This window comes from Urocampus carinirostris, chromosome 9, assembly GCF_059441175.1.
Source record: "Urocampus carinirostris isolate Australia breed hairy pipefish chromosome 9, RoL_Ucar_1.0, whole genome shotgun sequence".
NCBI lineage: Eukaryota > Metazoa > Chordata > Actinopteri > Syngnathiformes > Syngnathidae > Urocampus > Urocampus carinirostris.
The window spans coordinates 41,944,106-41,968,664 of NC_142357.1; the positions used below are offsets into that span (position 1 = coordinate 41,944,106).

Genomic DNA, 24,559 nt, shown 5'->3' on the forward strand with positions numbered 1-24,559 from the left:
CATTGTATCTGCGAGCCAGATTTACCGTATTTTCCGCACTATAAGGCGCACCGGGTTATAGGGCGCACCCCCATAAAATAGTTTTGGGGTCCTATATTTTCCATACATAAGGCACACCGGATTATAAGGCGCTACAATGGGAACGTGGACAAAACAGTCGGATGGTTCAGTCCAACTGATTACCCCCTTAACATTCCCAAAGCTTGCAAAGGAGCAAATAGGTGTCTCAGACATGTACGGAAACAGTGTCTGTACGATGTCACCAATCACTCAAATGCATCGTTCCAAATATCATTCGGAAGGTTCAAGTCTTGGGATTCAAGAAATGCCAACCATTCCTTAGTTTCTATTTTCCTTTTCGCTCGCAACTTTACTGTGCATATGACAATAAACACTTTGAATTGAATTGAGTTTCAAAATAGACTCATCACAGAAACATCAAGATCGTTCTAAAACAAGATACGGGGAAAATATAAAGCCGCATAGCTCACCTAAGTTCTCTTGCAGCCATCACCTTCAATAATGATACGTAACCATGGTCTTCTTACAACCGTGAGTGTAGTAAATCCAGGAGAGTCAAATATTTACAAATACAGAATAGTGAAAAATGTTTTCTCTATGCCGTAGTGCAACCCAACGTGTGATTCGCATTCATCTTTTTCGGCCAATTGCAGGCTTTGTTTCGCCCCTTCAGCCTATCCGAGCCTGTAATTCAGGAGTCCCCAAACTTTCTCCTGTGAGGGCCACATAACTTTTCCCTTCTCTGATGAGGGGCCGGGGTCAGTTTGTAACAGAAAAAGTGTGATGATTGCAGGAGTGCCTACATGTAAAAATGAATTGTTTTCCAGAAAGCCACAATCAAATAACCCTTTCTGGATTCTTCACATAACATAAGTCAGAAAATAAATAACACTATTAATGAAATCAATAATAACCAAATAACCCTCTCTGGGTTCATTTGTTTTATATATATTATTATTATTTTTTTTTGTTCTTGTTGTTTTACCTGCAAAATAGATGGTAAATGTCAGTCTCACACGACACCATTTACTTGTTGACATTAAGAGTGATTTATTGAACGAATCTCATTAAATCACATGAGGTCCCTTTAACATATAAATACAAAATAACATTGCCATCAATTGGTACTTTCCAAGAATCATTTTAACAAAAACACCATAACTATACCTTCCAAAACAACTCACTTTGTGTTATATTGGTAACCAAATATACATATTTACATCACAGTACACGCTTAAGCCAGTGTAGCATAAGATAGCCCTACTGGTTGCTAATGCTAACGGGTGACTTACTCTTACTATTTCAATTTTTATAAACTTTACAGACATCAAAAACAACCTTTACACATACATTTTTACATATTATCTTCCTCACAGTAAGTGTGTTACCAGTATAAACATCTCATTAGCCGTACCGCTTATCCTCATTAGGGTCGCGGGGACGGCTGGAGCCCATCCCAGCCATCTCCGGGCAGTGGGCAGGGGACACCCTGAACTGGTTGCCAGCCAATCGCAGGGCACACAGGGACAGACAACTCGTTCATTCACACCTAGGGACAATTTGGACCAGCCAATTCACCTGAAATGCATGTTTTTGGAACGTGGGAGGAAACGGGAGTGCCCGGAGGAAACCCACGCAAGCACGGGGAGAACATACAAACTCCGCACAGGAAGTCTGGAGCTGGATTTGAACCCACGACAGGTTCCCATGACATGAACTGTGCCGCACAAGTGCTAACCACTGCGCCGCCGTGCTTCCCCAGTATAAACATCTCACCTGCAAAATAGATGGTAAATGTCAGTCTCACACGACGCCATTTACTTGTTGACATTAAGAGTGATTTATTAAGTCTCAATAAATCACGCGAGATCCCGTGAGACTTGCCCCAAAGACCCTTCTCTGACCTGTGAGACTTTGCCATCTAGTGTTGATATGCTGGTACTTCTTTTTCTGCTTTACAAAACAACACCAAAATCCCAAAATATAACATTTTAACTTGTCAACAACTCTAGTTGCGCTGTATAAAATAGTTACTAACTAATAGTTAATCATGAAAATAGTTCATAACTAAGGAACATTTTATTGCAAAAGTCCAACTTTATTATCAAATACAAATACACATACATGAAGAAAAAAAATCAATCTTTCTGGTATTGTTCAGGGGGCCGGACCAAATGTACATTTTCGTTCCGCTGCAGCGGGGGAGAATCGAGGAGAAACACAGCGGATGTGTTCTCGGCTCCACAATCGTCCTCCTCGTCCTCAGCCCCTCCGCAGCCGGCTTTATTTAGTACAAGTATGGTGGACTTTAGACTGACGCATCATTGGGTAGACATTAGACTGACACATCATTGGGTAGTCATGAGACTATAACAGCAAAAGATATATAGCACAGGTGTCAAACAGGCGGCCCGCGGGCCAGATCAGGCCCACTAAGGGATTGAATCTGGCCCGCGAGACAACACTCAGAGAAGCGCAAGAGAAAAACAAGCTGCAGGTTGAAATAGGTCATCTTGATGTTGCCAAAGAAAGGTGCCCTTGTATTTCTTTTTCTCTCTCTCTCTGTCTCTCTCTCTGTCTCTCTCTCTCCCTCTTTTCCACCCTTTTCTCCCTCTCTCTGTCTCTTTCACTCAGTGTCTTTTTAACTTCTTTTGCACTAACTTCCTTTTTTCCTTTTCTCTCTTTTCTCTTTCTCTCTTCCTACCCTTTGCTCTTTTCTCATTTCTCTCCTTCTGTCTTTCAATTTCTCTTTGGATTTCTTTCTTCCACTCCCTTTCTTTCCCCCTCTCTCACGACTTCTCGTTTTTTCTCTTTTGTTTCTCTCCCTCTCTCTTACTTTGTCCCGCCCTCTCTCCTTTTCAAATGATGATTGACACATTTGTTAGCCAATGAAACGCCGGTAAGTAAATCCCAGCATACACCGCGTACTACTTGGCGTTCGGGGGAAAATCGAGTCGGCGGCTGCAAGTTAGTTGGAAGACTTTGCGACTTAATTTTGATCCATATATAAGGCGCACTGTATTATAAGGCGCATGGTCAGCTTTTGAAAAAGGTGCGCCTTATTGTGCGGAAAATACGGTAGTTTTTTTTCCCACAAATAACCAAACTATACCAATGAGAATGACCTTGTCCTTTCAAGGTCACGAACTGAGATTGCTCCCATGCACCAGCAATGCCGTGTTACCATTTTGCCTCCAGCTGATGTTGGCCTGCTTTAAGGTACCGCACTCCTACCTCGTCTTTCACGATCCTCTCCTAAAACCGTCTCTATTTTATTTGTACTTTTTTCCCGTTTTCGGCCGTCCAGCCTCGAGCTTTTACGGACAACCGAGACGACCTGTCCCTGGGACACGTGGTGGTCCTGCTGCAGTACGATTGGCCGCAAGGCGAGATGCTGTTTCTAAAAGCCGTGGATAAGATCTGCCAGCAAGGAGGCTTCCAATATGAGAATTTCTTCAATTACGTCACCAGTATCCTGCCATGGTCTAACACACAGGTGTCGAAAAGGCGGCCCGCGGGCCTGATCCGGCGGTAGATAGATAGAAAAATCAATCCCCAAAAATTGAGGTGTCACTTTACAAGTACACTTAACCCGGTGGTTCTCAAATAGAGGCGCTTCACTGCCACCACAGAGGGAGTCAAGTCAAGTCCCGTTTATTTGTGACGCCTTTAATAACAAAATGTATCAAAGGGACTTTACAGGCCACAATGACCCCATTCCCTAATCCACAGGTGTCAAAGAGGTGGCCCGCGGGCCAGATCAGGCCCGCTAAGGGACTGAATCCGGCCCGCGAGACAACACTCAGAGAAGCGCAAGAGAAAAATGAGCTGCAGGTTGAAATATGTCCACTTGATGTTGCCAAAGCCAGGTGCCTCCCACAAAGACACTGTACTTGTATTTATTTTTCTCTCACTCTCTCTCTCTCCCTCTTTTTCACCCCTTATCTCCCACTCTGTTTCTTTCACTCTCCGTGTCTCTCTTTTTCTCTTCCTTTGTTGCTCTTTGTCTCTTTCTCTCTCTCTGTCTTTTTAACTTCTTTTGCTCTCTCTTCCTTTTTTCCTTTTTCTCTGTCTTTTCTCTGTTTTGCATTCCCTTCCTCTTTCTCCCCTTCTCTCTTTCTGTCTTTCTTTTCTATTTCTTTTTCTCTCTCTTTCTTTCCCCCTCTTTCACAATTTCTCTTTTTATCTCATTTGTTTCTCATATTATCTCTCTCTTTTACCTCTCTCTCTTTCTCCCTTTCTCTTTTTTTGTCCCACCCTCTCTCTTTTTCTCTCCCTTTCTTTCTCTTATTTTGTTCCGTCTCTTTTCTTTCTCCTCAATCTACTAGCCTTTCTTTCATTCTGTCCATCTCTCCTTTTCATTCTTCCTCCCTCATTAGTTCGGCCCCTGAGAGAATGTTTGTTCCATCCCATCGCGTGGCCCCAGAGTTAAAATGAGTTTGATACCCCTGTTCTAGAAGGTTCTAGATAATGGGGCACCGGTTTGATCATTGAACACACATATGCCCAGTTCAAACCCCGGTTGGGGCCCTCTGGTGGTAGGAGGTAGGAAAACCGTATCCTGCTAGGAGAAGCATCGCACGCCATTGTGTTTTCGTGTCTTTGCGGTTACCCTCCCTGAGCTGAAATCCTCCATCAGACATCGACATGCTGGAGGAGTTTGCATATCTGCGCACTCCCGACGGAGGCAGGATCCATCTGGAGCTGCTGCCCAATCAGGGAATGCTGATTAAGTAAGCGCCCTACCGTCCGATGAGTCTGCATGAAACCCCGGTTTCGTTGGTTGTTTTTTTCCTTAAAGTGACAGTGTGTAAAAATGTACCACTAGAGGTCGTTGTAGCTAGGAATGGAGATGAAGCGCGTGGGTCCGAATAAGTCACACTATGGAACAATGTTCCCTGTGATTTTCCTTACGGGTCTGAGCGTTCACACAAAGTCGGTGAGCAACGCTTGAAACAACAGTGAGCAACGGCAATCCCAAGTGTGGCAAATAAGTCATTATCAAAAGCTTGACATCACCTTACATTTTCTGAGTTTCCGGAGAGGCAAAATTATTTTTCTCTTTTGAATGAATTGACTCATGTACGATTGCCTACAAACGTCATTTGTTTTTACAATTCTTTTACAAGATTTCTATTTCTTTTATTCCTGGTATCTTTTCTCGCATAATACTAACATTTTGGGGGGCTAATTTAGTCGGTTGTAGGATACACAACTGTATTGAATCACATTTTTTAGTGGAAGGACAAGGTTGGCAACAAGATTGACTTGATAGAATTGGAAATTATTTGAATGCAACACAAACCTTTTCTTCTTTTTCCCTGTTTTTTCCTTTTTTTTAAAAATTCCTTTTAAAAAATCTCATTGTGTTTTTTTCCTAGCTGTCACTTTTTTATTTTTCTTGTCTATTTACTTTTTTCCTTTGTTTCTTTCTTTTCTTTTTTTCAGTTTTTTTCAATTTTCCCTTCTTTTTTTCTCTTCCTTTTGTTTCTTTTTTCTCAGCTTTTCACTACTTTTTTTTATTTTTTGTTCTATTCCCCCTTTCTTTAAGTCATTTGTACATAATTTTACATAACATTTGGTCATATAGGGATGAAAGAAGCAAAAACAACCTGAAGAGCCGTTTAGGACCCAAAAGAGCCGGTTCCTTTTAGTGAGCCGAGCCAAAGAAGCCGGTTCTCGAAAAACTCTACTGACTACTCAACTTCGTTCTACTTCAAAATACCGCATTTAGGGCACAACGTCAGGGGAACCCGTGTATTTTTACCTTGATGCATTGTAATTTTGACTTAATTCGCTTCTTAATTAGTAATTTTGAGCCCTCATTTTTGTGCGCTGGCTAGATTTTCTTGTGCGCCAAGAATGTGCGGGCAGTGCGCGATTTGGCGCGAGTTGCCATTAAATGCTAATAGCAAAATGGTCATTCGGTCTTCCGTAGTACTAGGATGTGCAGTATCATCACAAATTTCTACTCCTCAAAACACCGTTTATGTGTTTTTTTGCCTGTCATTGTAATCAATCATTTTTTATTTTAAATGATTGAATTATTTAACACCGCTAGCTTTCAATATATAATTGTAGAGAGAGTTGCTTTAAATTATAGTTATTCGGTTCATAATCTAATTAGGTGGTTACTGAGTCGGCCAGCAGGTGGTGCTCAAGATTCTCCACCGGAATTAGTCCCCAAAATACTGTCTCAGGGGAAAAAAATGAAAAAAAATTGCAAAAGAAAAATTTTCATGGCAATGATAATCAAATCAAAAAACAAAAGACCACTGACGTGTGGGAGAGCTATAAAAATTGGTTAACTCTAAAAAGAAATTCAGGCAAAAACTTTAGTTTTTTTAACAACTGCAGCAGGAGTAGGAGGGGGAGGAACAGATAATTTACTCTCTCTCAGCTCGCTGATCACACTCCCTCTGGGTCTCCCCCCGTCTACCTCTGTGTTTTATTGAAATCACAAGACATGGAAAAGTACTGGTATATTGAGACAAAAGACAAAAAAACAAAGTCCACCCCCCTGGAAAAGTACCAAGACATTCAAACAAAGAGAGTAAGACTGAGAGACGTCATCAAACTGATTCGAAATACACACCTTGAGCAAATACATTTAAGCCTACTTTACAGAGATGAATAGAGACGGCAACATGGGAATTACTTTGAGAAACTCCTGCATAATTTGGGGAATTTACCTAACGAGGTGTATTAAGCGTAACATCTACTCAGAAACCAGACAGCATGTTGCATTTCCTGCGCAAGATACCTTAAATGAGGCTGGGCTGATGGCTAAAATTTGGGGGGGTGACACTCAAACGCCCCTCGTCCGGTAGCAAAAGAGAGTGAGGGGTGGGTGCATCCACCTTTTATAGCTGACGTGACTTAACTCCACCCGAGGGGTTCAGGTTGGGGCTAAGGTTTCACATTGGATTTCTTCTTCTTCGAATGGTACTGGAGAAACCAGAAAAGGGGGGGTGGGCTGACCTTCCCCCATGTTCTCCCCCTTGTGGGCCCGTTTGGTACTGCATGCACAATTTGGTTGCCAATTTTTTTAAATTGCAATTGAAAACGTTGTCAGTCGGCTTCGGTAATCCAATCAACTGATGGTGAACCAACCAGTTAGAACAAAGAGTTGCCTGATATGGGATGGGTTGTGACTCTAGGGTCTGTAGATGGAAGGGGGAGAAGTTCCTGTAGAAGGAACGTAAGGGGGTGGGTGGGTTCTGTAGACCGGCTTTTAAAAGGGGTCGTAGTAGTTTTCTATATGAACTGTTCTCCTAAAACACGAGGGTTTTTCTTGCTTTGGTGAGCTTCTTGGATGTAGCCGCACTGACCAAGTGTTTGAATGTTCTTCAGGACCCCTAGGCCCACCCTGGGGTTGGAGTTAAACACCCTCCTGCTCCAAGGGGTGCAGACCATGGACAGGTACCCCCGGGCCACTCCTACCACAAGTGCCCGCCCGTCCCCCACTCTCCAGAACCGGTCGCTTTTCATTCCCTTCCCCTTCCCCTCCCAGATTATTATTTTTGTCATCCGGGCCGACCATTTTGGAGGAAATGGTCGTCTTTTTTTTGGTTGATTTGAGCCACGGCTCTTCTTTTTGTGCTCATTTGTCAGTGGAGAGTATGTCTTGTCGCAGGGTTCGTACGGGGGCTTGAAATCCTTAGAAAATGCTTGAGTTTGAGGGGAAGCGCTTTCTATCTATCTATCTATCTATCTATCTATCTATCCATGTTTATTAGCTAATGTGTTGGATCAGGGTTTGGCTTTCAAGTAAGGGTTTCAAATTTATTTTAAGGTTCCGAAATAGGATTGGGGCTAGGGTTAGAAACGAAGGTTAAGGCTCCTAAACTGGATTCGGGGTTCTGAAATGGGGTCAGGGCTAGGGTTACAGCTAGAGGTAGGTGTAGGTTTACAAATTAGGGTTTGAGCTCCATGTTATGGTTCGAAACTGAATATAGTATTCCAGAATGGGTTTAGAGCTAGGCTTTCGGTTTGAAACAGGGTTAGGGCTAAGGTTACTGCTTGGGTTAGGTTTTGGGCTGGGGTTAAGAACTAGGGTTTGAGCTCAATATTAGGGTTTTAAACTGAATGTAGGGTTCCAAAATAGGTTTAAAGTGTAAGGGTCAACGTTTGAAACCGGGTTAGGGCTAGAGTTACAGCTAAGGTTTGGGCTTCAAGTTAGGGTTCAAAACTGATTTTAAGGATTTCAAACAGAATTGGGGCAGGATTTAGGGTTTAATCTTCATATTGGGGTTCCAAAATAGTTTTAGAGCTAGGGTTATGGTTTGAAAAGGGGTAAGGGCTAGGGTCAGGTACTAGGGTTTCATTTCCATATTATGGTACTAAACTGAATGTTGGGTTCCAAAATAGGTTTAAAGTTAGGGTTACAGTTTGAAACGGGGTTAGGGCTAGGTGCTAGGTTACAGCTAGCGTTAGGAACTAGGGTTTGATCTCCATATTGGGGTTCTAAACTGAATGTTGGGTTCCAAAATAGGTTTAAAGTGTAAGGGTCAACGTTTGAAACCGGGTTAGGGCTAGAGTTACAGCTAGGGTTTGGGCTTCAAGTTAGGGTTCAAAACTGATTTTAAGGATTTCAAACATAATTGGGGCAGGATTTAGGGTTTAATCTTCATATTGGGGTTCCAAAATAGTTTTAGAGCTAGGGTTATGGTTTGAAAAGGGGTAAGGGCTAGGGTCAGGTACTAGGGTTTCATTTCCATATTATGGTTCTAAACTGAATGTTGGGTTCCAAAATAGGTTTAAAGTTAGGGTTACAGTTTGAAACGGGGTTAGGGCTAGGTGCTAGGTTATAGCTAGCGTTAGGAACTAGGGTTTGATCTCCATATTGGGGTTCTAAACTGAATGTTGGGTTCCAAAATAGGTTTAAAGTTAGGGTCACCGTTTAGCCGTCACCCGGTTTCAGAGTTACAGCTAGGGTTTGGGCTTCAAGTTAGGGCTTGAAACTGATTTTAAGGATTTGAAACAAAGGGTTATTGTTCTATTTTCTTTATTCATTATCCATTATCCATTATCGGTCAGTTCACAATACGCTACAAAGCCAAGGAGCCGGGACTCTTACTTGGGTTAAGTTTTGGGCTGGGATTAAGAACAAGGGTTTGAGCTCAATATTAGGGTTCTAAACTTAATGTAGTGTTCCAGAAAAGGTTTAGAGCTAGGGTTTCGGTTTGAAACAGGGTTAGGGCTAGGGTTACAGCTCGGGTTAGGTTTTGGGCTGGGGTTAAGAACTAGGGTTTGAGTTCAATATTAGGGTTCTAAAGGGAATATAGGGTTCCAAAATAGGTTTAGAGCTAGGGTTATGGGTAATCTGTTTATTTAGGGCTAGGGTTACAGCTGGCGTTAGGAACTAGGTTTTGATCTCCATATTAGGGTTCTAAACTGAATGCTGGGTTCCATAATAGGTATAGGGCTAAGGGTTTGAAAAGGGGCTAGGGTTACAGCTAGGGTTAGCAACTAGGGTTTGATCTCCATATTAGGGTTTTAAATTAAATTTTGGGTTCCAAAATAGGTTTAGAGTTAGGGTTACAGTTTGAAACGGGGTTTACGGCTAGAGTTACAGCTAGGGTTAGTTGTGGACCGCACGTTGGGGTTCTAAACCGATTTCGGGGTCCGTAATAAGGTCTCGGGTTTCACTTTGGATTTCTTCTCCTTCGAACGGTACCGGAGAAACCAGAAATATGGCTTGGAAAGTGCTCGAATCTGGCCAGGAAAAAGATGTACGAACCCTGTGTTGTCGTGCCGCCGCTTTCCCTTTCTCCACGGCGTCCGGCATCATTTCATTCGTCTTCATGCGTGCCGTGTCCGCGGAGCTGTGCTCGAAACGATGGTATTTTGAAAAGGCGCAATTGCGTTTTGCCGTGTTTTCAGACACCACACGGTGACCAGAGGAATCACCAAAGGGGTGAAGGAAGATTTCCGTCTGGCCATGGAGAGGCAAGTTTCACGCTGCGGGGAGAACCTCCTCAGCGTCCTTCATCGTTTCTGCATCAATGAGAAGATCATCATCGTGCAGTCTCTTCCGTGACGCTTCCAGAATGCTCTTTAAACAAGGCCGGTACCGTATCCTTGTAGGGAGAACGCCTTCCTTTTTTGGGGGGGGGTCAAGAACAGAGGTAGGGAACCTAGTCGAGATGGCGGCGCGTTGTGCAGAAAGATTCAAAAGAAGCCAACAACGTTTATGACGCTACAAAACGTAAACTTCCATTCCGAGCATCGTGGAAAGAGGAGTTCACGTGGCTCGTAGCAGTCGACGCAACGCAAACATTGCGTGAATGAAGATGAGTATATACAAGTACATGATAGTAGATGGAAAACAGCCATGTCATATACATGCAATGAATGTTCTAAGTAGATTTATAATAAACTTCATTTTAAAGTGTTGTTCTGTTATTTATTCCGATTTTCAATCCTTAATACACAGGTGTCAAACAGGCGGCCCGTGGGCCAGATCAGGCCCGCTAAGGGATTGAATCCGGTCCGCGAGACAACACTCAGAGAAGCGCATGAGAAAAACAAGCTGTAGGTTGAAATAGGGCAATTTGATGTTGCCAAAGCCAGGTGCCTCCAACAAAGACACTGTACTTGTATCTCTCTCTCTCTCTCTCTCTCTCTCTCTCTCTCTCTCTCTCTCTCTCTCTTTCTTTCTTTCTTTCTTTCTTTCTTTCTTTCTTTCTTTCTTTCTTTCTTTCTTTCTTTCTTTCTTTCTTTCTTTCTTTCTTTCTTTCTTTCTTTCTTTCTTTCTTTCTTTCTTTCTTTCTTTCTTTCTTTCTCTCTCTCTCTCTCTCTCTCTCTCTCTCTCTCTCTCTCTCTCTCTCTCTCTCTCTCTCTCTCTCTCTCTCTCTCTCTCTCTCTCTCTCTCTCTCTCTCTCTCTCTCTCTCTCTCTCTCTCTCTCTCTCTCTCTCCCCTTATCTCTCACTCTCTGTCTCTCTCTCTCCCCTTATCTCTCACTCTCTGTCTCTGTGTCTCTCTTTTTCTCTTTCTTTTGTTGCTCTTTGTTTCTTTCTCTGTGTCTTTTTAACTTCTTTTGCTCTAACTTCCTTTTTTCCTTTTCTTTCTGTTCTCTTTCTCTCTTCCCACCCTTCGTGCTTTCTTTTCTCTCCCTCTGTCTTTTTTTTTCTCTTTGGATTTCTTTCTTCCTCTCTCTTTCTTTTCCCCTCTCTCATGACTTTTTATCTTCTGTTTCTCACCCTCTCTCCTTTTCCCTCCCTCTTTCTCTTATTTCTTTATCTCTTTTTCTTCATCTCTTCAGAGTTGTCCGCCCCCTGGTGGCCGCTCACTTTTTCTCACGATTTTCAGACACTGACATTAACTTCCCAATTCGAAAAAATTGCTAAAAAGGGACAAACATTTTCAGCAGAGAAATTCCAAATAGAGACACTGTGTCCATTTTTGAGACAGTTTTATTGTGTGAGTCCAGTGCAAAACTTGTTTCCATTGCACCATATTCCTTCCAATATACAAGTTTTAAAAAAAAAAAGTACAAACTCAGATTAGTAGCATTTCACCAATATGATCTAGAGAAAATCAGCACCCGTCGAATCATATTTTTTCCTAAATTGCATTACTGGTTTAATCCTTAACTGGATTTGCATAGCCCAAGACAAAGGCGTTTAGTCGGGTTATTTTGGCTAAATTATCTGGTGACGAAACGAAAATCGTCGTGCAGGCAAAAAACGTACGGTGTTGTGAAAATAGAGTCGGACGCTTCCTGGTTTCTGTGTTTTTTTTGCATATTTCTCACTCACAAATGTTTCAGACTGTTGAAGGATTTTATACAATTGACTATAAAGGATTTTATGTGATTGAATACAAGTGACATTTAGTGAGTTGAATGCTGTAGTTATTTACTGACTGCCTTTATTCAATGAGCAGTGAAAGTTCAGGGCACCCTGGTAGGAAATGTTGTTTACAGAACGGGACATACTGCTGTTAAGATAATCGGCACGTCCAGACGGAGGACGGCAGGCGTTGTTTTGAGAATAAGGCCCTGATGACGTAGAAACGCTCGGAGTTGTTTTGAGTTTTCCAGACATCGTGACGCCCAGCGGGGGCTTCCTTGGCACGCCCATGGGAGGGGCCGGCAGGCCATTAGGCAGGGAGAATATGGCCAATAGGAAAAAGCTAAAGGACTTGGAAAAAAAAGGCTTCCCAGAGACTCCAACGTCACAAATTCGACTGTTTTTAATGGAGTACACTTAGTTCAATTGTTAATGAAATTAAATCTGCCCCCGTGTGGAAATGCCGGTCCATATTCCTGTCAAGAAACGAGGGCGCATCAATTGTTGGGTTCATGGAGTCAGGTAACTCATTCGAACAATTTGGTAAACGCTACATTTTCATATTAATTCCCAACACCGTCAACCCGATTTTAAGATCATACCGACCCAAGGGAATACAAAATGCACTTTTTAAATCTAGATTCTAAAAACAATCTGGCCCCATGTGAAAAAGGCATCGTCCCCCCCCTGTTAAATGTAAAAGTAACTGACGACGAACCACAATTTTGGGAAACCACATTTCTGCAATCCAAAGAAATTCCAGAAGAAATAAAAAAAAATGGATTGAAATCTATCACAAAGTCATTCCCAAGGCTATTGTGCTCCAGCCAACCACTGTCAGAGGCATTATCCAAACATGGAGAAAACTGAGAACGGTGGTCAAATTTCCTCCAAATCGTTGTGAGACTCGTTACTAATCATGTTTTTTCCTAATCAACGGAATCAACATTTGAAAAGCGCGTTTTGTATTTCCTCGGGTTGGTATGATCTTCACAGTCCGAAACGTTTGTGAGTGAGATATATGCAAAAAAACGCACAAATCAGGAAGGGGCGGTACTGCTTTTTCACGGCACGGCATAAAGGAGCAACGTGTAGGGCCTACGCCCCGACATCCAAGAAGAAGGTGACGCTCCCGAGGTTACGGTCGGTGGGGGAGTCGTTGATGATACCTTTCCCGTTGATTTTGCATTGCACTTGGAGGTGAGTGTCGTACTGCACCCCCGAGAAGCGCACCGCTACCACCGGGGACGTGTAGTTCACCTGAGGGGATCAAAATAGAAGTTGGACTCGGGGGGGCCACATCTGGTCCCGAAATTTGCCCAAGGGGCCAGGTTTGGAGACCTTTGTAATATTATCATTTATATTTATTTTGAGTCCCATTTTTGTTGAATTTCTGTAGTTTTTTAGTAGTAATACTGGCATTCTATCTTTATAGTATTTCTGCGGTAGTTTTTGTAGTATTTCCATCGTAGTATTTTCCTAGTATTTCCGTAGTATTGTTATTTTGGGTATTTATTGGCCTGGAGAGGTAATGGGAGCCACCAGGGTGTACTTGCCCAAAAAGCAGTACAGGAAATGGTGGTTAAGGGAGCCAACCATTAGTGTAGTATTTCGGTAGTAGTATTTTTGTAGTATTTTGTTGACCAAAGTAGAGTGTTTGTTACTTATCTGTAGTATTTTGGAAGTATTCTTTTGCAGTATTTATTGGCCTGGAGAGGGATGGGAACCACCATGCTGTACTTGCCCAAGACACACCACAGGAATTGGTTTGTGTAGTATTCCCATAGTAGTACTTTAGTAGTATTGTTTTATATGTGTCGTAGTTCCATAGTAGTATTTTTGTAGTATTGTATTACCATTGTATATCTTTGTTTTATATATTTTCATGTTATTTTTTGTAATAGTACTGTAGTTTTATTTGTGCAGTAATTTTGTATTATTTCTGTAGTAGTTTTGTAGTATTTCCATATTATTATTTTTGCAGTATGTCTGGAGTATTTTTGCAGTATTTCCGTAGTAGAATTTTTGTTTGATCTGTTTTTTGTAGTATTTGTGTATTAAAAGTATTTTTCATGTTTGTAGTATTTCTGTAATATTATTGTAGTATAATATTTTTTTTGTATTTCGTAGTATTTCTATAGTATACTTTTTGTATATTTTTTGTATATTTGCAGTATTTTTGTAGTACAGTATTGCTGTAGTTTTGTTTTTGCAGTAATTTTGTGTTATTTCTGCAGTATTCTTTGTAGTATTTACTTAGTATTTCTTTAGTATTTTTGCAGTATTTCCGTAGTAGATTTTTAGTTGTATATCTATTTTTGTACTATTTGTGTATTAATACAGTAATTTTTTTATGTCTTTAGTATTTCTGTAATATACTGTAGTATTTTTTTGTATTTTATTTCTCTATCTCTTTATTGTTATTTCTTTTTATTTTTAATTTTCCTTATTATTGTCCCCCTTTATCTTTATCTCTCTTTATCTCTCTCTTTATCTTTATCTCCCTTTAGCTTTATTGCTCTCTCTATTTCTTTCTCCTTTTTCTCTCCCTCTCTCTTTCTCACGCTCTTACTCTTTTTCTTTTTCTCTCTCAATTTCTCTCTCTTTCTCTTGTCACTCTCATTTTCGCTCCTTTCTCTCTCTCCCCTTTCTCTCTCTCTCCCTCACTCTCTCTTTACCATTATTTCTCTCTTTATCTCTTTACTGTTATTTCTCTCTATCTCTCTCTTTATTGTTATTTCTCTTTATCTTTATTTCTCCTTATTTTTTGTCTCCCTTTATCTTTATCTCTCTTTATCTTTATCTCCCTTTAGCTTTATCTCTTTATCTATTTATTGCTTTTTCCTTGCCCTCATGTAGGGTTTAGATCAGGGGATGGTGTCATAATAGTCTGTATTAATCTGTGGTTTGTGCAGCCCTTTGAGACTCTTTGTGATTAAGGGCCAAACAAATAAACAGGACTTGACACATGTTGAGGTTTTTGAGTTTTCCCTGTCCCTTATGTAGGTTTTAGATCAGGGGATGCTGTCATAATAGTCTGTAGTTTACAATAATCTGTGGTCTGATGAGCCCTTTGAGACTCTTTGTGATTAAGGGCCCAAAAACATAAACAGGACTTGGCTTGACTCATGCTGATGTTTTTGAGTTTTTCCTTGCCCTCATGTAGGTTTCAGATCAGGGGATGCTGTCATAATAGTCTGTAGTCTGTTATAGTCTGTAGTCTGTGCAGCCCTTTGAGACTCTTTGTGATTAAGGGCCCAAAAAAATAAACAGGACTTGACTCATGCTGATGTTTTTGAGTTTTTCCTTGCCCTCATGTAGGTTTCAGATCAGGGGATGCTGTCATAATAGTCTGTAGTCTGTAGTCTGTGCAGCCCTTTGAGACTCTTTGTGATTAAGGGCCAAACAAATAAACATGACTTGACTCATGTTGAGGTTTTTGAGTTTTTCCTTGCCCTCATGTTGGTTTTAGATCAGTTTGCAATAGTCTGTGCAGCCCTTTGAGACTCCTTGTGCTTAAGGGCCAAACAAGTAAACACGACTTGACTCATCTTGAGGTTTTTGAGTTTTTCCTTGCCCTCATGTAGGTTTTAGATCAGGGGACGGTGTCATAATGGTCTGTGGTTTGCAATAATCTGTGGTCTGTGCAGCCCTTTGAGACTCTTGGTTATTAAGAGAGTCACAAATAAACTTGACTTGACTGAGGTTTTTGAGTTTTTCCCTTGCCCTCGTGTCGGTTTTAGATCAGGGGATGCTGTCATAATAGTCTGTAGTTTGCAATAATCTGTGGTCTGTGCAGCCCTTTGAGACTCTTTGTGATTAAGGTCCAAACAAAAGTGTCGTCTACAAAAGTATACTTACGTGTCGGAGTTTTCCGTAGTAAGGGTAGTACTTCAGGTCGAAAATACTCTTAGGGAAAAACTGTATTTCTCCCAAGGCGTCTGGTGGTCCTCTCTAAAAGGAGATCATGTCTTTGTCTCCACTGGAATTTAGGAATATCAGGAGATTGTATCGTATGGGGATGTTTTATCGTTACCTTGACCGCGCAAGTCACGTTGACGGGTTTTCCTTGACCGGGAAGGTAGCCCAGAATCTGCAAGGCAAAACCGGGAAGCGGGTCAGCTAGCCGAAAGGTTTTAAAGGGACAGTGCGTTGTTTTCGGGGGAGGGAATAGCGTTGGTTTATAGTAACAGGGTCATGTCGCTTGTTGACTTTCCGTGGTTACTGTTCCGTATATTTTTGTGCGTCTTTATGTATGTTTTGTGCGCGATTGCATATTTTTTGGTGACTTTTTAAGTACGCTTTTGTGCGTGTTTATGCAGTATTTTGTGCCTGTTTACGTAGTTTTTTGTACGTGTTTACATACTTTTTGTGCGTGTTCACGTACTTTGAGTGTTTACGTACATTTTCGTATGTGTTTACGTACTTTTTTGTACGTGTTTAGGTTGGTTTTTGTGCGTGTTTACGTACTTTTTGTGTGTGTTCTATGGACATTTGTCCGTGTGTGTTTACATACTTTTTGTCCGTGTTTACATGCTTTTTGTGCGTGTTGACGTACTTTGAGTGTTTATGTACATTTCGTATGTGTTTACGTACGCTTTTGTGCGTGTTTACGCGTGATTTGTGCCTGTTTACATTATTTTTGTACGTGTTTATGTTGATTTTTGTACGTGTTTGCGTACGTTTTTGTGCGGCTGTTATAGTACGCTTTTGTGCATGTTTATGTACTTTTTGTGTGTGTTTTACGGACACTTTTGTGGGTGCTTGTTTACATACTTTTTGTCCGTGTTTGCATACTTTTTGTGGGCGTTCACGTACTTTGAGTGCTTACGTACATTTTCGTATGTGTTTACGTACGCTTTTGTACGTGTTTATGTTAGTTTTTGTGCGTGTTTACGTACTTTTTGTGTGTGTTGTATGGACATTTGTCCGTGTGTTTTTACATACTTTTTGTCCGTGTTTCCATACTTTTTGTGCGTGTTCACGTACTATGAGTGTTTACGTACATTTTCGTATGTGTTTACGTACGCTTTTGTGCGTGTTTACGCGTGATTTTGTGCCTGTTTACGTACTTTTTTGTACGTGTTTATGTTGGTTTTTGTGCAGCTGTTTGCGTACGTTTTTGTGTGCCTGTTAAAGTACGCTTTTGTGCGTGTTTACGTACTTTTTGTGTGTTTTATGGACACTTGTCTCTGCGTGTTTGCATACTTTCTGTCCATGTTTGCATACTTTTTGTGCGTGTTCACGTACTTTGATTTTTTACGTACATTTTCGTATGTGTTTACGTACGCTTTTGTGCGTGTTTTCGCGTCATTTTGTGCCTGTTTACATACTTTTTGGACGTGTTTTTGTTGCTTTTGTGCATGTTTGTGTACGTTTTTGTGTGCCTGTTAAAGTACGCTTTGGTGCGTGTTCACGTACTTTGAGTGTATACGTACATTTTCGTATGTGTTTACGTACTTTTTTGCACGTGTTTATGTTGATTTTTTTTGCGTGTTTACGTACTTTTTGTGTGTGTTTTATGGACACTTTTATCTGGCGTGTTTACATACTTTTTGTCCGCGTTTACATACTTTTTGTGCGTGTTCACGTAATTTGAGTGTTTACGTACATTTTCGTATGTGTTTACATACTTTTTTGTACGTGTTTATGTTGGTTTTTGTGCAGCTGTTTGCGTACGTTTTTGTGTGCCTGTTAAAGTACGCTTTTGTGCGTGATTACGTACTTTTTGTGTGTGTTTTACAGACACTTTTGTGCGTGCGTGTTTACATACTTTTTGTCCGTGTTTGCATACTTTTTGTGCGTGTTCACGAACTTTGATTGTTTACGTACATTTTCGTATGTGTTTACGTACGCTTTTGTGCGTGTTTACATACTTTTTGGACGTGTTTTTGTTGATTTTTGTGCAGCTGTTTACGTACTCTTTCATGCGGCTGTTAAAGTACGCTTTTGTGCGTGTTTACGTACTTTTTGTGTGTGTTTTATGGTCACTTGCCTGTGCGTGTTTACATTTTTGTGCATGTTCACATACTTCGTAAGTGTATACGTACATTTTCGTATGTGTTTACGTACGCTTTTGTGCGTTTTTACATATTTTTTATGTGCGTTTTACACTCGTCTTTGAATGCGTGATTTTGATGTTTTGGTGCATGTCCACGTACTTTGGGTGTGTATTTACGTATATTTTGGTACGTGTTTATATTGGTTTTTGTGTGTGTATACGTACATTTTGGTGCATGTCTACGTACTGTAAGTTTTTGTGCTTTTTTACATATACTTTTGTGTGTGTTTTACGTACGTCGTTTTTTTAATGTTTTTGTGCGTGTTCACGTACTTTGTGTGTATTTACGTACATTTTTGTACGTGTTTATGTTGGTTTTTGTGCGTGTTTGCATACGTTTTCATGCGGCTGTTAAAGTACGCTTTTGTGCGTGTTCACGTACTTTGTAAGTGTTTCCGTACATTTTCGTATGTGTTTACGTACGCTTTTGTGCCTGTTTAAGCGTGATTTTGTGTCTGTTTACGTACTTTTTGTATGTGTTTATGTTGGTTTTTGTGCGTGTTTACGTACGTTTTTGTGGGGCTGTTAAAGTACGCTTTTGTGCGTGTGTTCTATGTTAACTTTTGTGTGTGCGTGTTTACACAGTTTTTGTGCGTGTTCACGTACTTTGTAAGTGTTTATGTACATTTTCGTATGTGTTTACGTACGCTTTGGTGCGTGTTCACGTACTTTGAGTGTATACGTACATTTTCGTATGTGTTTACGTACTTTTTTGCACGTGTTTATGTTGATTTTTTTTGCGTGTTTACGTACTTTTTGTGTGTGTTTTATGGACACTTTTATGCGTGCGTGTTTACATACTTTTTGTCCGCGTTTACATACTTTTTGTGCGTGTTCACGTAATTTGAGTGTTTACGTACATTTTCGTATGTGTTTACATACTTTTTTGTACGTGTTTATGTTGGTTTTTGTGCAGCTGTTTGCGTACGTTTTTGTGTGCCTGTTAAAGTACGCTTTTGTGCGTGATTACGTACTTTTTGTGTGTGTTTTACAGACACTTTTGTGCGTGCGTGTTTACATACTTTTTGTCCGTGTTTGCATACTTTTTGTGCGTGTTCACGAACTTTGATTGTTTACGTACATTTTCGTATGTGTTTACGTACGCTTTTGTGCGTGTTTACATACTTTTTGGACGTGTTTTTGTTGATTTTTGTGCAGCTGTTTACGTACTCTTTCATGCGGCTGTTAAAGTACGCTTTTGTGCGTGTTTACGTACTTTTTGTGTGTGTTTTATGGTCACTTGCCTGTGCGTGTTTACATTTTTGTGCATGTTCACATACTTCGTAAGTGTATACGTACATTTTCGTATGTGTTTACGTACGCTTTTGTGCGTGTTTACGCGTGATTTGTGCCTGTTTACATTATTTTTGTACGTGTTTATGTTGGTTTTTGTACGTGTTTGCGTACGTTTTTGTGCGGCTGTTATAGTACGCTTTTGTGCATGTTTATGTACTTTTTGTGTGTGTTTTACGGACACTTTTGTGCGTGCGTGTTTACATACTTTTTGTCCGTGTTTGCATACTTTTTGTGCGTGTTCACGTACTTTGATTGTTTACGTACATTTTCGTATGTGTTTACATACTTTTTGTACATGTTTATGTTGTTTTTTGTGTGTGTTTGCGTACATATTTGTGCATGTTTACATACGTTTTCGTTTTTTCGTATGTTTTTGTTTGCATGTTTCCATACACTTTTGTGTGTGTTGACATACTTTTCGTGCGTATTACATACGTTTTTGTATGTGTGTTTAAATATGCTTTTGTGCCTGTTCACGTACTTAGTGTGTGTTTACATACTTTTTGTACATGTTTATGTTGGTTTTTGTGTGAGTATAAGTACATTTTAGTGTATGTCTACGTATCGTAAGTTTTTGTTCGTGTTTTACGTTCGTTTTTGTTTGCATGTTTCCATACACTTTTGTGTGTGCTTACATACTTTTTGTGCCCGGTATGTACGTTTTTGTATGCGTGTTTAAATATGATTTTGTGCGCGTTCACGTACTTTGTGTGTGTTTGTCCGTGTTTATGCTACATACACTTTCCTGCGTCTGTTTGGTACGCTTTTGTGAGTGTTGACAATGTTTTTGTGCGTGTTCACGTACTTTGTGTGTATTTTCGTATATGTTTATGTTGATTTTCGCGCATGTCTACGTACTTTAAGTTTTTGTGCGTGTTCATGTACGCTTTCTCGCGTCTGTTTAGTACGCTTATGCGTGTTTACGTACGCTTTTGTGCGCGTTCACGTATTTCGCACGTGTTTTACCTACATTTTCGTACGCGTTTACACAAGCTTTTAAGCGTGTTTACGTACTTTGTGATTGTTTTACGTACATTTTCGTACGTGTTTTTCGTACGTGCGACGTTTTTATGTTTTTGTGCGTACATTTATCCCAATGTGACTCTACACCCCAAACAGTTTCCCAACCATGTATTAAGGTGATAGGATTATTGTCAATTTCTAATGTAACCTTAAAAAGTATTTTCTTAGTTCAAAGAGTCTCAAGCTCGTCAACCCTGTGCTGGTGGAAACTCTAAAATCACAACTCTCATCGTGTGTGCATTAATCAGACCTAATATATAGTAGCAGAGATGCCACAAGGTGGCGCCAGAGCTCTGGTCGTAAAGAACTCATTGTTAAGGGAAGTACACTAGATAGATTTGAACAAGGTTGGGTAGGGTTACTTTAACTTGATTACTTTCAATGACTTTTGGATTACTTCAATAGCAAATATGCTAATAAAAGACAAAAGAAACTAAATATGAATAAAATGATGACTCACAACACGTGGTAAGCTTTCTCTCCTGGCTTTGATCTCCGGCAAAACGAACATAAAATCAGGGTTGGGTAGGGTTACTTTAACTTGATTACTTTTAATTACTTTTGGATGACTCCAATAGCAAATATGCTAATAAAAGACAAAAGAAACTAAATAGGAATCAAATGATGACTCACAACACGCGGTAAGCCTTCTCTCCTGGTTTTGATCTCCGGCAAAACGAACATAAAATCAGGGTTGGGTAGGGTTACTTTAACTGGATTACTCTCAATGACTTTTGGTTTACTCCAATACCAAATATGCTAATAAAACTTTTGCCGGGAGCGCCCGGGACATCAAAACATCAACAAGATGGCGGCGCCCTGATGGCTGCGGCCGCATCGACTTGCAACGGTTTTTTTACGCGTCGGCCATAAGATCCAGTCTTCGACTCAGTTTTGATGGCGCACAAAGTCGGCTCGAACTGCAGATTAAGTTACGATCGCAGTTTTTTTTGCTGGATATGCGATCATCCAGACATCAAGCGCTTGATGTGTATTAGCCACGGACTGCTATGTCGACAAGACCCAGCAGCCTACAAGGCAGCGAATCGCCGAACGAGGACATCAAGCGCTCGGTGCTACGACCACTCGACATCAAGCGCTCGGTGCTACGACCACTCGGGAGTGTTTATTAGCCACGGACTGCTATGTCAACAAGACCTACAAGACCAGCGGCCTACAAAGCAGCGAAGCGGAGTGGCAAGACAGCGGCGCGACGAAGAAGCGGGCCGGGCTAACAGCTAGGCTAAAGGCTAACCCCTCGACGAAGCGGGCCGGGCTAACAGCTAGGCTAAATGCTAACCCCTCTAACATTCGCTCTCTGGACAATAAACTGGACCATTTAACAACTGGAAGAGGCATCGAACCGCGAGATGACGAACTGCTGCGCTAAAATTCTGACGAAGACGTGGTTAATCTTATCTATCCCGGCTGACGTTCAAAGAAACTGTGCGGGTCAGATGTATCGACATTTCGTTCTGTATACACGTGTACACGAATGACAATAAAGTAAATCTGAATCTGAATCTGAATCTGAAAAGACAAAAGAAACTAAATAGGAATGAAAATATGACTCACAACACGTGGTAAGCTTTCTCTCCTGGCTTTGATCTCTTTGATCTCCGGCAAAACCAACATCAAATGCGACAGAAACAAAACGAAAATCAATCCAAACATCATTTTTGCCCTTCCATGTATTCCGTTACTCCCCGAGCCTGCACAAAATGGAGTCATTTGATTCAGATTTCATTTCTTTTGTCTTTTATTAGCATATTTGCTATCGGAGTAATCCAAAAGTAATCCAGTTAAAGTAACCCTACCCAACCCTGGATATAGTACATAGGAACAAACAGGAGGACACTACGCCTGCTTCTCATCACCTGCACCTGACTCTAATAAATCTAAAGGAACCAGTAAACAGCAATATTTAAGGACCGTGCCCACAGCAAAAGCTGTCAGATGTTTACCTGCTCTTGATGGCACTGGAGTTTTAAAACTAATTTTGTGGAAATACTCAGGGTTGGGTAGGGTTACTTTAACGGGATTACTTTCAAAGACTTTTGGATGACTCCAATACCAAATATTCTAATAAAAGACAAAGGAAACTCAATAGGAATAAAATGATGACTCACAACACGTGGTAAACTTTCTCTCCTGGCTTTGATCTCTTTGATCTCCGGCAAAACGAACATCAAATGCGACGGAAACAAAATTTATTTTTATTCATTTTATTATTTATTCATTTAGTTTCTAGTGTCTTTTATGAGCATATTTGCTATTGAAGTAATCCAAAAGTCATTGAAAGTAATCCAGTTAAAGTAACACTACCCAACCCTGGATTTGAACGTTTAAGTAGAGGGGGATTTTAAAAAAAACTAGGACTAAAAATATCCTTTTGGGTCCTACCCTATTCATTCGGAGGAGGATGCAGGGCCTCCCCTGCGAATATCCGTAGTGGGGGTCCTGTAGACCCGAGCACTCGCCCAACCAGGACCTCTTGAACTGGCAAGCTTTCCTCTGGACGTCCTCCTCCAAGTCTTCCTGCATGAAGTACCTGCAGGGTTCCAACACCTTTTTCAAGCACTGTCGAGGATTTCCGGCACCCGTCCCAACCCTGTACCTGTCTTGTGTGCATCGGATGTTCTTCCTCTCCTGCGCGCCGTCGTTGTAAGCTAAAGGGGAAGGAAAAAACAAATAGGGGATAATGGTTCTGGTGAGGTGAGGTCAACTTTGACTTCTTATTCTTTCAGTCCATGTTGACTCCCAATTTCCCATCAAATAAAAGGCTTGCGTGAGTAACGTCACGCGTTTGGGTCCTGAAAAACTTCTGGTTCTTGACATTACAGGCACTTCTCCCAAAATTCTTCCATCTCATCTCATCTCATTAGCCGTACCGCTTATCCTCATTAGGGTCGCGGGGGGGCTGGAGCCCATCTCATCCATCTCCGGGCAGTGGGCAGGGGACACCCTGAACTGGTTGCCAGCCAATCGCAGGGCACACAGGGACAGACTCATTCGCTCATTCACACCTATAGGGACAATTTGGACCGGCCAATTCACCTGAAATGCATGTTTTTGGAACGTGGGAGGAAACTGGAGTGCCCGGAGGAAACCCACGCAAGTACGGGGAGAACATGCAAACTCCGCACAGGAAGTCTGGAGCTGGATTTGAACCCACGACAGGAACTGTGCCGCACAAGCGCTAACCACTGCGCCGCCGTGCTGCTAGTCTTGAAACATCCATCAATCCATCCATCCATCTATTATCTGCACTGCTTATCCTCAGTAGGGTCACGGGGATGCTGGAGCCCATCCCAGCTGTCTTCAGTGGACAGGGGACACCCTCAACTGCTTGCCAGCCAGGGACAGACAACTCACTCACTCATTCACACCTAAGGACGATTTGGACCGGCCAATTAACCTGACATGCATGTTTTTGGAATGTGGGAGGAAACCCACGCAAGCATGGGGAGTACATGCAAACTCCACACAGGAGGTTGGAACTCATGACCTCAGAACTGTGCCGCGTACGCGCTAACCACTGCGCCGCCGTGCTGCTAGTCTTGAAACATCCATCAATCCATCCATCCATCCATCCATTATCTGCACTGCTTATCCTCAGTAGGGTCACGGGGGTGCTGGAGCCCATCCCAGCTGTCTTCAGTGGACAGGGGACACCCTCAACTGCTTGCCAGCCAGGGACAGACAACTCACTCACTCATTCCCACCTAGGGACAATTTGGACCGGCCACTTAACCTGACATGCATGTTTTTGGAATGTGGGAAGAAACCAAAGGAAACCCACACAAGCACGGGGAGAACATGCAAACTCCACACAGGAGGTTCGAACTCATGACCTCAGAGCTGTGCCGCGTACGCGCTAACCACTGCGCTGCCGTGCTGCTAGTCTTGAAACATCCATCAATCCATCCATCCATCCATTATCTGCACTGCTTATCCTCAGTAGGGTCACGGGGATGCTGGAGCCCATCCCAGCTGTCTTCAGTGGACAGGGGACACCCTCAACTGCTTGCCAGCCAGGGACAGACAACTCACTCATTCATTCAGACCTAGGGACAATCTGGACCGGCCACTTAACCTGACATGCATGTTTTTGGAATGTGGGAAGAAACCAAAGGAAACCCACGCAAGCACAGGGAGAACATGCAAACTCCACATGGGAAGTTCAAACTCATGACCTCAGAACTGTGCCGCACACGCTTTATCCACTGCGCTGCCGTGCTGCCCCCCCCCAAAAAATTCAGACCTTCTAAAATCCTTGAAAACATAACATTCAAGTTCAAGGATTTCAAGCACCCGTTCGAACCCTGTTTCTACCTATTAACAACGAACATGTGATTAAAT

At 41.6% G+C, this 24,559-nt stretch overlaps 2 protein-coding genes across 6 annotated transcripts in view; one reads left to right on the forward strand and one right to left on the reverse strand.

Annotated features, from left to right (window-relative positions):
* ints10 (integrator complex subunit 10) overlaps positions 1-10,418 on the forward strand; it is a 48,656-nt gene extending 38,238 nt beyond the window's left edge. For 2 of the 4 annotated variants that reach the window (XM_088343928.1, XM_088343929.1), the window contains 5 exons: positions 3,161-3,240; positions 3,329-3,491; positions 4,661-4,754; positions 7,375-7,443; positions 9,907-10,418. In XM_088343928.1, the coding sequence (XP_088200054.1) occupies positions 3,161-3,240; positions 3,329-3,491; positions 4,661-4,754; positions 7,375-7,443; positions 9,907-10,063 (563 nt within the window). In that variant the 3' untranslated portion in view covers positions 10,064-10,418. The remainder of the gene's footprint in view (positions 1-3,160; positions 3,241-3,328; positions 3,492-4,660; positions 4,755-7,374; positions 7,444-9,906) is intronic. The other 2 variants (XM_088343930.1, XM_088343931.1) reach the window with 1 other exon arrangement.
* Positions 10,419-11,421: 1,003 nt separating this feature from the next.
* The window catches only part of atp1b4 (ATPase Na+/K+ transporting family member beta 4), a 36,637-nt gene continuing 23,499 nt past the window's right edge, over positions 11,422-24,559 (reverse strand). For both annotated transcript variants that reach the window (XM_088343934.1, XM_088343935.1), the window contains exons 6-10: positions 22,815-22,866; positions 22,601-22,748; positions 15,854-15,910; positions 15,679-15,771; positions 11,422-13,077 (exon numbers count right to left, since the gene is read on the reverse strand). In XM_088343934.1, coding sequence (XP_088200060.1) covers positions 12,916-13,077; positions 15,679-15,771; positions 15,854-15,910; positions 22,601-22,748; positions 22,815-22,866 — 512 coding nt within the window. In that variant the 3' untranslated portion in view covers positions 11,422-12,915. The remainder of the gene's footprint in view (positions 13,078-15,678; positions 15,772-15,853; positions 15,911-22,600; positions 22,749-22,814; positions 22,867-24,559) is intronic.